Below are 12,193 nucleotides of genomic sequence, written 5' to 3'. Positions count from 1 at the left end.
CCACCTTAAAACCAAGGCCCCCTGCTGATCCCCAAATAAAGTCATTCTTAAAAAAAAAAAAAAAATGCCCACTAGCTATTTCTCTCATTTTGAGTTTTTCTTTCTCTGAAATACACAATTTTTGACTTCGGTTTAGATGTCTGCGCCACTTGCCATGAACACGCTACCTGCCAACAAAGAGACGGGAAGAAGATCTGTATTTGTAACTATGGATTTGTGGGCAATGGGAGGACCCAGTGCATTGGTAAGTACTGAATCCCGAGTTAAGGAGAAAAGCTGAGTCAAGGAACGACACTCTGGTGCGTAGGAGCTGATGTCCTCTGAGGGAAAACATTGTTATTTTGTTCACATGCTTTTATTACACGAGGTTTTGTCAGTTATAGTAAGTCTTTGTTTTAGTGTTTGGACAGATTCTTTCCAAGGAACTATGCCTCGCGTTAGAGGTTATTGAACAGGAATGTGGGGAGACTCTCAGATCAAACACACATTTGAATTTTTTTTTCCTTTTTTTTGGAGAGGTTTTTGCTATAGGGCGTGTGCATTCGCCAGACAGAGAGAGACATAGAGACAGAAAGCGAGAAATCACCCCCCAGGGGAGATGGCCACACCGCAATCCCTTCTCCTTCATTCTCCACTCGGGATCTTGGGCACGCACGCACACGCGCCCGGCGTGAGTTTTAAGCCACCGGGTCCGGGACGCGAACCGCGGTCGACTACATGGGAGTCCAGCGACATAACCATTATGCTAACTGCTGGCTCCCTTGAATTTTGTTTTAAGTCTTTAGTTTAACTTGACAATTCAAATGAAGATCACATTTCATAGTTTTCCCAGTTATTGTGATAATAAAACTTTATTAGTACCATGAGGAAAAATAAAATACAATTTCCTGTTGCACTCTCCCGTTAATTGGTGAAATGTTGTTGCTCTGGGTCTTATGTCTATCAGGATCCATCCACTAAATGTTTTTGGAGGGCCACCCTTTGAGGACTTAGATGATGACCTAACAGAATATGAAGCCCTTCAAGCTAGAAGCATCTGAGATTCTGTTTTGCATCATTATCCACCCTGTCATGACAATCAGACAATGTCCAAATTTAAGCCTAATGCAGGGAGAGGGAAAGATTCACAGGAATTTTATAGTTTTATAATAATTTTATAATAATCTCCCAGTTCCCTCCCTCCTCCTGTATGTAGCAAAAATTTTTTTTTTCTTCTTCTATTTTTTTCTTTAAGTTTTTTTTTTATCATAGAGTGTGTGTGCTTGCCGGAGAGTAAGAAATTAACTCCCAAGGAGGATGGCTGACTGCATGGTTCAAGTCCCGGACCCAGTGGTTTGAAAATCATGCCAGGCATGTTGTGTATGTGTGCCCAAAATCCCAGGAGGAGAATGGAGGAGAAGGGATTAGGGTGTGGCCATTTCCCCAGTGGGTGATTTCTTCTCTCTCACTGTCTCTCTCCAGCTAGCAAAACCTATGGCAAAATCCTTAAAAAAAAAAAGAAAAAGAAAAAGAAAAGAAAAGAAAGACAAGATGAGAGTTACCTAAGCTGGTCTCAATGCCGTGATCCTCAAGCCTCTAGTAGTCATGCCTGGAGCCCATGCTACCACTCCTGCCCACTAACTTTTTTAAACTTTTTTTTAAAGAGAGATTTTTGCTATAAGGCACATGTGCTTGCTGGAGAGACAGTGAGAGAAAAAGTGAGAAATCACCGCCCCCTGTGGGTATGGCTTTGCCTTCTCCATTCTCCTCTTGGAATTTTGGGTATGCACACACATGCACCCAGAGTCAGTTTCAAGACTTCAGGTCGTACTCGAACCATGATCGGCCATGTGAGACTCCAGCCCTATAAAGGCTAAGCCATCTACTGGCCCCACCACTAACTTTTGAACAAGAGAACCTGCCCTTAATGGGAGGAGGAAGCCTTATTAATGAAAGAAGTACTCGCTCCCAGACACAGGACATGCATTTCCCAGTCCTTGGCTTGCTGGGACTGCGGGAGGTGAGGTGTATGTGTGGCAGGTGTGCAAAGACCTGGTTGGAAGCTAAGGGATCTGAGAGTCCTAGAATCCTTTACCAACCCAGAGGTCGCGGCCCCGGAGGTCCGCAGAGGAAATGTGTCTCAGGAACAATGACGAAGGACAGAGCCCGTTCGGAGGACAGCTGGACTTGTGTCTTAAACCACTGCATATGCTCTGTCACGTGGGCTGGATATTAGGGCTAGCTGTGGCTTGAGGGTTTCTAACTTCTCAAACAGGTTTTACCATAGACAGTTTTAGTATGAATCATGTTTCAAGTTCATTAGCTTTTGTTTTCTTTTTCTTTTTTCTGCAGAGGTTTTTGCTATAGGGCATGTGCGCTTACCAGAAAACAGGGGGAGACAGAGAGACAGAAAGCGAGAAATCACCCGCCGCCCCTGGGGGGAGATGGCCACGCCACAATTCCTTCTCCTCCATTCTCCTCTTGGGATCTTGGGCACACACACACACACACCTAGTGTAAATTTAAGCCACCGGGTCCAGGACTCGAACCCTGGTCAACTACATGGAAGTCCAGTGACATAGCCATTATGCTAACTGCTGGTCCGAAGTTCATTAACTTTTAAAAATGTAATATGCGGGGGCCGGCAGGTGGTGTGGTGGATAAGGGTGCTGGATTCCCAAACAGCTGACTATGGTTCGAGTCCTGGACCTGGTGGCTTGTTTTCTCTCTCTGGTCAAATTAAAAAATAACAATAAATAAATCATTCTTTTTTTTTTTTTTTTTTTTTTTTTTTTTGAGAGTTTTTTGCTATAGGGCGCGTGCTCTGGCCAGAGAGACATACAGAAAGTGAGAAATCACCCCCAGGGGGGATGGCCACGCCGCAATCCCTTCTCCATTCTCTTCCCGGGATCCTGGGCACACACGCACATGCGCCCGGCTGAGTTTTAAGCCACCAGGTCTGGGACACGAACTGCAGTCGACTACATGGGAGTCCAGCAACATAGCCATTACGCTAACTGCTGGTCCCTCAAAAAAAAAAATTCTTTGAAAAATAATTTTTTGACAGGGTGTGTGTACTCCCCAGAAAGTTCTCCAGAGACAGAGACAGAGAGAAAGGGAACGCGAGAAAGCACCACGCCAGGCCCAGGACTTGAACTGCTATTGGTCCCTTGGTGGGCGAACGACTATGTCAATCCCTTGTCTTTCATTCTCCTCTCGGGATTTTTAGGCACACATGCACATCCTGAGCATATTTTTCAAGCTGGAGTCCAGGACTCCAACCTCGCAGTCAGCCATGTGGGATCCACCCATCTGCTGGCCTGAAATATATTTTTCTCTCTCAAAAACTCTAGCTGTATACATTGGTTCTAAAGAGATACATACGAGGACCATCCCACAGGGCCAACTGTGCGGTTTAAGTCCTAGATCCAGTGGTTTGCAAAACAAGCTGGGTGTGTGTATGTGCATGCCCAAAATCCTGAGAGGAAAAGGAAGGAGAAGGGACTGCAGCGTGGCCATCTCCCGTAGGGCGTGGCCTCTCACTCTCCCCTGCCCCTGCCCATTTGTCTCTCCCGTGCACATGCCCTGTAGCAAAAGAACAAACTAAAAGAAAGAGATATAGATAGATAGATAGATAGATAGATAGATAGATGATAGATAGATGATGGATAGATAGATAGATGATAGATAGATGACAGGAGAAAAGAAAGAAAGCAAAAGAAATCAAAATCAGTCTCAAGAGTTCCCCTGAAGTTAGAGGCCAGGGCAAGTTGGCTATCTGGCCTGTGGGCTGACCCTGACCCACCGTTTGTGTAAATTGGGTTTCATCGTAACACAGCATTGCATGTTAGTTTGCCTATGGTTTATGGCCACTTTTCATGCTTCAAGAGCACGGTGGACAGTCGCAGCAAGACGGTGAGAAAATGCTTGCTGACCACTGGGCTAGAGAACAGGAGGGCAGGGAGACCTACTTTCATTTCACATTGTATACATTTTATTGTTTAATTGAAATCACTGGGGGCAGGCTTCGGTGGACTCTTCCAGCATCCGTGCCCCAGCCCTCCTGTTCACATGGGTCACTGACGATTCGCAGGAGCCTGTTCAGGCCACAGTGTTAGCCCTGCTTCCGGATGAGGCTCCAGCACTCATTCCATTGTGTTTCCTGGTAATTCAGAAATAACAAATCTTCCACTCAACCACTGGATATAAAATTGTCTTACCCTGGCTTTCACAAAAAAACAGGACAATGGCTGACCTGGAAAAGTGGGATTCTGCTGAGTTGTTTACCTAGGCCTATGATCAGATATTTTTAAGTGTGAAAATACTTTGTAGCCAAGTGGTTAAGGGAGCCAGACCCCACATGGCTGACCATGGTTGTAAAGCACACCACATGTGTGCACATGTGTGTGCATGCCCCAAATCCCAACAAAATGGAGACATGAAGGAGAAGGGATTGCAGTGTGACCACACCCTACGCTTTCTCTCTCTCTCTCTCTCTCTGCTGAGCACACACCATTTGGCAACAACAAACAAGTTTTAACAGAATCCCCTTCTCTCAGACTTCAGACAGGATGGACTGCCAGGTTGGGATGTAGGTCTCATGGCTCTCTGTACACCTGGCACGGGACTCTGCGGGGCCCCTGGCCTTTAGCCTGAGACACATAGTGGGAGGAAGGGAGGCTGGGCAAGTAGAACATTAAGCTGCTATCAGAGAATATGGATTCCCGAGCCCACACGGCGGTGGACAATCCTGGTATCGACGTGGACTGATAACCCTTTCTGTGTGTTGCCTCAACGTATCACCAGATAAGAACGAGTGCCAGTTTGGAGCCGCCGTGGTCTGTGGGAACCACACATCTTGCCACAACACCCCTGGAGGCTTCTATTGCATTTGTCTGGAAGGATATCGAGCCACGAACAACAACAAGACATTCATTCCCAACGACGGCACCTTTTGTACAGGTACTCAAAAAGGGGACGGCAGCGGTGGCTGCCTGGTGACGGCCCGACGTTATCGGGGGTGTGTGGAAGTGTTGGGACAGGGTGTAACTTATGGGAGGGCCTCTTTTTAAAGAATAACTATGAAGGCACTAAGGTGATGTGGTAGTTAGGGTACTGGACTCCCACATGGCTGACTGCAGTTTGAGTCCTGGACTTAGCGGCTTGAAAACTTCACCAGGCATGTGTGTGTGTGTGCCCCAAATCTCAAGAGGATAATGGAGGAGAAAGGATTGTAGCGTGGCCATCCATCTGGGGAGGATGATTTCTCACTTTCCCTTTCTCTCTCTGGTGAGCATACACTGTCTATGAGGGAAAAAAAAAAAGACTATGAGGGACATCTGGGCATGGACCAAATACTAGCTAATATTAAAGAGTTAATGTTAGCTTTATTTGGTAGAACGACAGTATCGTGGTATACAGGATAATATTCTTACTTTGGAGTTGTATACTGAAGTAACTTCATGCATTATTATGAAGTATCTAGTGTGATTATGTATGTGGGACAATTTATTTACTTTTTAAAGGAATTATTTAATTTATTATTATTATTCTCTAATTTGACAAGAGAGAGAGAGAGAGAGAAAGTGAGAAGGTAAGCCACCAGGTCCAAGACTCAAACTATGGTTGGCTATATGGGAGTCCAATTCTCTAGCCACCACTCCACCTGTTGGCCCCATGTAAATGGCAAAATGTGAACTATTGAGTGTTATGGAGGTGGGCCTCCAGAAAGTCTTTGTAATTTTCTTTTTCTGATTCTTTGTGTTTGAACATGTTTGTAATGGACAATGACAAGGGACTCTCCAGAGATGGCATGCCACCACCAGGTTCCTGTAGCTGTGGACAGGGTGCCTGGCACTCACCAACTCTGAGCATACTGCCCACTGAGGGTGTGGGGTGCGCACAGGCCAGAGTGGTGTCCCTGTTTGAGATGCACTTGCCTCCCATAGGAACAGGCTGACTGAGGAGTGCAAATGTTCAGAACTCAATAGCTGTCTCCAGGTATATATATGGTGGATGAAATACATGGGTGGACAAAAGCCCTCCTGATTTTCAGTGGCTTCTCTGTGAACTGAACTTTATAGCAAGTCACGATAATACAACTCTTTGGTGCTAAGAAAATCTCTGGATAGTAATGAAGAGGAAAGGTATAAAAGATACTGATTCTAAGATGGTTTTGCTCAGACCTACTGGACTCAGCTTAAAAGCTGTGTGAATGGAAGCCAGCAGATGACAAAGCAGCTATGTTGCTAGAGTCCCCTGTGGTCGACTGTGTTTCAAGTCCTGGACCCAGTGGCTTGAAAGTGATGCCAGGTGCATGTGTGTATGTGCCTAAGACCCCGGGAGGAGAATGGAGGAGAAGGGATTGCGGCATGGTCATCCCCCCTGGGGGGATGATTTCTTGCTTTCTATCTCTCTGCCTCTGTCTTTTTGGTGCGTGCATGCGCCCTATAACAAAAACCTCTCCAAAAAAAAGAAAAGAAAAAAACTTCATGGACTATGGCTGGCAGGTGGCATGGTAGTTAGGGTGCTGGACTCCCACATGGCTGAGTGTGGTTTGAGTCCCAGACCTGGTGGCTTGTTTTCTTGCTTTCCCTCTCTCTGGCCAAATTAAAATAATAATAATAATAATAATGATTATAATAAGTAATTCTTAAAAATCTTTGTGGAGCTAGCCGTGTAGCCTAGTAGTTAAGGGAGCTGGATCCATGTGGCCACTGAGCAGTTTGAGTCCTGATCCCAGTGGCTTGGGAAACACAGCAGGTGAGTGTGTGCGTGCATGCCCCAACTCCTGACAGGTTGGAGAAATGGAGGAGAAGGGATTGTGGTGTGAGCACACCTTGTAGGGAGGGTGCTTTCTCCCTCTCCTTCTAGCTATGTCTCTTTGGCAAGTGCATGCCCTCTGGAACATAAAAAAACAAATAGAAAAACACTTGTTATATTTAAATGTTTTTGGGGGGAAGAGAGCATGCTTTATCTTTTTATCAGCCAGGAACCACAGGTTCTGATGCTCTGATTCATTCTCCCTTTTGACCTGTCCAAAGTAAAAATCCTTTAAAGAACACATTTGATTTATTCTTGGTGTGAATGAATGCATTCCTTGAGAGCAAACATTTTATTTTATTTTTTGGAGAGGTTTTTGCTATAAGGCATATGCGCTCGCCAGAAAGAGAGAGAGACAGAGAGACAGAAAGTGAGAAATCACCCTCCCCAGGGGGGGATAGCCATGCCACAATCCCTTCTCCTCCATTCTCCCCTCGGGATCTTGGGCATTCATGCACACACTCCCGGCATGAGTTTAAGCCACTGGGTTTGGGACTCAAACCACACTCGACTACGTAGAAGTCCAGAGACATAGCCATTACGCTAACTGCTGGTCCCCAGAGCAACCATTTTATAATGTCCTGTTGTTTAGGTGGCAAATTACTGGCTACAGGAGTGCAAAAGTACAATGTTGCAGAAGTAAAATAAGTATGTTAAAAAGAAAAGCTACTAATTTAAAAGTAACCTTACAAGATGATGATCCAGTGTTCAGTTCATGTAATAAACATTTAAAAGTTTATTTGTTGGGGCCAGCAGATGGTGTAGTGATTACGCTGCTGGACTACCACATGGCCAGCCCCAGTCTGAGTTCCCGATCCCGTGATTTGAAATTCACTCCAGGCGCGTGTGCATGCTTGCCCAAGATCCCAGGAGGAGAACGGAGGACAAGGGATTGTGGTGTGGCCATCTTTCCGGGGAGTGGGGAGGGTGATTTCTCACTTTCCCTCTTACTGTCTCACTGTCTCTCTCTCTCCAGCAAGCACATGCTCCTGATGGCAAACAAACCCTAAAAGAAAAGTTTATTTATTGAGAGAGAGAGAGAGAAAGTGAAAGGAAGACAGGTACTCCATCAGGTCTTCATGCCATGGTTCACCCTGTCTCAGCCGGTGCAGATCCTTGGCACATGCTTGTGTGCCCAGCGTGCTCCGGGAGGTCCGGGAATGCTAGCCCAGAACCTTTGCCACATGGGCCCAGTTGTAGTGCTGCAGCGCCATGACAGCCCTCCTCTCGTGCACTTCTTATGTGCCAAGGCTGTGCGAGTGGGAGGTGAGAGGCAGATAGACAGATAATTATTTCAGTATGAAATGTTAGCCACAGCCAGCAAAGGGCATTTACTGAAACCCAGGGGCACTTATCTTGGCCTGGGTAAGGAAGGGGTCAGGGGAACTTTCTGGAAGATGTGATACCTGAAATTGTTTTCAAGGCAGTGTGCATTTACCAGGAAAAACGTATAACCATATGTTTATCAGTGTATTCATCGGTTCCATTCTTTTTTACGAATTTTTATTTATTATTATTTTCAATTTGGCCACGGGGAGAGGAAGAGAAAGAGAGAGAGAGAGAGAGAGAGTGTGTAAGAAAGCAAACCACCAGGTCTGGAACTCGAACCTCAGTTGGCCACATGGGAGTCCAGCACCTTAACCATCACACCACCTGCCAGCCCCTTTTCACTTTAGTTCTACGGGATGCATATCACAGCTTTAAAAGTTATTTTATTCTTTTTAAAATTATTAATGTAATTTTATTTATTCACTCAGTTACTTTAATTTGACCAGAGAGAGACGCACACAGAGAGAGAGAGGGAAAGTAAGAAAGCAAGCCACCAGGTCTAGGACTTGAACCATGGTCGGCCATATGGGAGTGTCCAGCGGTTTAATCATCACACCACCTGCTGGTCCCTGGGATGCATTTAACTTTTAAATGTTGGGGGAGGGGGAGGGGAAAAGACTGGTCAACAGGTACAGAATTACAGTGAGGCAGGACATGAATAGGTTCTGGTGTTCTACTGCACAATAGAGTAACTATAGTTAACAATATTGCATGTTATATTTTTTATTTAAAGAATTATTTTTTAAATTTAACTTTATTTAATTTGATTAGAGAGGGACTGAATGAGAGAGAGAGAGAGAGAGAGAGAAAGTGAGAAAGCAAGCCACCAGGTCTAGGACTCAAACCACAGTTGGCCATGTGGGAGTCCAGTGCCCTTAACCACCAGGCCACCTGCTGGCCCCATTGAATGTTATAGTTCAAAATAACTAGAAGAGAGGATTTTGAATAGTTTCACAACAAATGGTAACTGAGGTGATGAATATGTTAAATACCCTGATTTGATCATTACATGATGGATGCGTGTATTGAAATATCACCCTGAACCCTATAAATAGGTACAAGTATTGCGTGCCAATTAAAAATAAAACAAGCCAGGTGCAATTGTATGTACCTGTCATCCCAGCTGCTTGAGAGGCTGAGTCAGGAGGATTGCAAATTTAAGGCCATCCTACACAGCATAGCGCATCTCTGTCTCTAAAATAAATACACAAAATAAAATAAAACAAAAAAAGGAAGAAGAAGAAAGGGGGTAGGAGGCTAGAGGGAAGAGAAAAAAGAAATGATCCAAAGGCTGAATAGTGTCTGCCAAACAACCACCTGTCTGGAACAAAGTCCTGATCTGCGCTCCTCTGTTTACTTCTTGCAATTATTTAGTGACCTTTTCTTTAAAAAAAAAAAAAATTGAGATATAATTCAGCAAGTATAAAGTCCAGCATCGGGAGTGTATGATTCCGTGGTTCTGGTATAGTCCCGGAGTTCTGGCTCTGTTAGCACAATTTCACCGTAGAACGTTCCCATCATCCGGGAGGAAGCCGTCTCCATTGTCAGTCCTTCCCGCGACCCTTCCGCTGAGGCCTCCAGTTTTCACTTTGCAAAAGCTGATGGATGACCTTTCTTGATGATAATGAGCTTCTTTCGGAATCACAGTTGCCAGAGATGCGTCGGTGGACTTAGCTGGGACAGAGTTTAGGGTGGGGAGTGAGAAAGCACCCCCCTCATGGGGCATGGCCACAATGCAATTCTCCTTCGTCTCTCCTTTTGGGAGTTTAGACATGTATGCACATGTGCCTGACACCTGGCATGTTTTCTTTCTTTTTTTTTTTTTTGGAGAGGTTTTTGCTATAGGGTGTGTGCACTCGCCAGAGAGAGAGAGACAGAGAGACAGACAGAAAGCGAGAAATCACCCCCCAGGGGGGATGGCCACGCTGCAATCTCTTCTCCTCCATTCTCCTCTCAGGATCTTGGGCATGCACGCACACGTGCCCAGCGTGAGTTTAAGCCTCCGGGTCCGGGATGCAAACTGCGGTCAACTACGTGGGAGTCCAGTGACATAGACATTATGCTAACTGCTCATCCTGCCTGGCATTTTTTTTTTTTTTTTTTTTGAGAGGTTTTCGCTATAGGGCGTGTGCGCTCGCCAGACAGAGAGAGAGAGACATAGAGACAGAAAGCGAGAAATCACCCCCTAGGGGAGATGGTCACGCCACAATCCCTTCTCCTCCATTCTCCTCTTGGGATCTTGGGCACGCACGCACACACGCCCAGCGTGAGTTTTAAGCCACCGGGTCCGGGATGCGAACCGCGGTCAACTACATGAGAGTCCAGCAACATAGACTTTACGCTAACTGCTGGTTCTCCCCGCCTGGCATGTTTTCAAGGCACCAGGTCCAGGACTCAGACTTTGCAGTCGGCCATGTGAGATCCAGCTGCCTCAACCACCATGGCACGGGCTGTCCCTGTACGACTCTAATTAATCATCCCTACTGCCTGCCCCACTCTCCTAGGCTCCTGAGCTGAAAAACTGCCATTTCCTAGCATTTTCTACTCTGGTGTAAATAATTTTATATTTGGAACTTCAGACATTTTAGTCTGAGGTTGAGTTCATCCTTATTTTGTAGTAATTAGCTATTTTTTTAGCTTATTTTTTGAGTTCGTTTTGCTGGGTAGTAGGGACTGCTGGAGATGGCTGGGGTTTGAATTCCCAGAATGCATTGGCATGTACTTATTGGGCACTTACGTTTTCAGGGCCTATGAGGTAAAAGATATCTGAGCAAAACCCTTAAGGACAAAAATAAATTCATGGCACAATTGGAAATAAATGCATCCACTTAGAAGGGTAGATTGAGACTGTGCGAAAACGACTGTCACAATGCCCCCTCCCCTTTTTTTCTTTTTCTGTTTTTCTCTCCTTTCTCGTGTTTGGGATGGGTCTCTAGACATAGATGAGTGTGAAGCTTCTGGCCTGTGCAGGCACGGAGGACGGTGTGTCAACACTCTCGGGAGCTTCGAATGCTACTGTGTGGATGGATTCCTGCCAGAGAACGGGCCTGTGCCTTTCCACCCGACCAGAGATGCCACGGCATGCACAGGTGGGTTTCTGCCAAAGGATGCAGCTTCTTTTTTTAAAAATTTATTTATTTTTCTTAAAGCATTATTTTATTTTATTTATTCATTCATTTATTTTTTAATTTGACCAGAGGGAGACAGAGAAAGAGAGAGAAAGTGAGAAAACAAGCCACCAGGACTTGAACCGTGGTCAGCCATGTGGGAGTGTCCAGCACCTTAACTACCATGCCACCTGCTAGTCCCAGGATGCAGCTTCTTGAGGTGAGAGTCTGTTGATGGTGACTGCGGCCCTGAGCGGCTCTGAACATGGTAGGTCTGTGTTGGGGATATGGGTGGAGACAACCTGTTTTTGTGCACAGTTGTACAGCCTTTGAAATAGGGCAGATGGTGAGCTAATTAAGACAGAAGAGGCCATGTTAAAAAAGCTAAAACTGGGGGGCCAGCTGGAAGCATAGTGGTTAAGGCACTGGACTCCCACATGGTTGACTGCAGTTCAAGTCCTGGTCTTGGTGGCTTGAAACTCACGCCAGGCGCATGTGTGTGCTCTAAATTCCAAGATGAGAATGGAGGAGAAGGGACTGTGGTGTGGCATCCCCCCTGGGGGCAATTTCTTACTTCCCTGTCTCTGTCTCTGTGTGTTTCTGGCGAGCACATGTGCTCTATAACAAAAATCTCTCTCTCTAAAAAATAAAAGCTAAAACTGGGACAGCAGGTGGCATGGCAGTTAGGGTGTTGGATTCCACATGGCTGACTCCACAGTTCAAATACTGGACCCAGCAGCTTGAAAAACACTCTGGGCGGGGGAACCAGCAGTTAGCGTAATGGCTGTGTCGCTGAACTCCCACGTAGTCGACTGCGGTTCCTGTCCCAGACCCGGTGGCTTAAAACTCACGCCGGGCGCGTTTGCGTGCGTGCCCAATATCCCGAGAGGAGAATGGAGGAGAAGGGATTGTGGCGTGACCATCCCCCCTGGGGGGTTATTTCTCGCTTTCTGTCT

The 12,193-nt window shown here is 45.9% G+C and overlaps 1 protein-coding gene across 1 annotated transcript in view; it reads left to right on the top strand.

The window, feature by feature from the left end:
* SUSD1 (sushi domain containing 1) overlaps window positions 1-12,193 on the top strand; it is a 150,065-nt gene that overhangs the window by 24,324 nt on the left and 113,548 nt on the right. The window contains exons 4-6 of the mRNA XM_027769349.1: window positions 95-244; window positions 4,786-4,941; window positions 11,067-11,219. Coding sequence (XP_027625150.1) covers window positions 95-244; window positions 4,786-4,941; window positions 11,067-11,219 — 459 coding nt within the window. The remainder of the gene's footprint in view (window positions 1-94; window positions 245-4,785; window positions 4,942-11,066; window positions 11,220-12,193) is intronic.

The sequence above is a fragment of the Tupaia chinensis genome, unplaced genomic scaffold (genome assembly GCF_000334495.1).
Source record: "Tupaia chinensis unplaced genomic scaffold, TupChi_1.0 Scaffold000081_1, whole genome shotgun sequence".
Classification (NCBI taxonomy): domain Eukaryota; kingdom Metazoa; phylum Chordata; class Mammalia; order Scandentia; family Tupaiidae; genus Tupaia; species Tupaia belangeri.
This window is presented reverse-complemented; position numbering and strand designations above follow the sequence as displayed.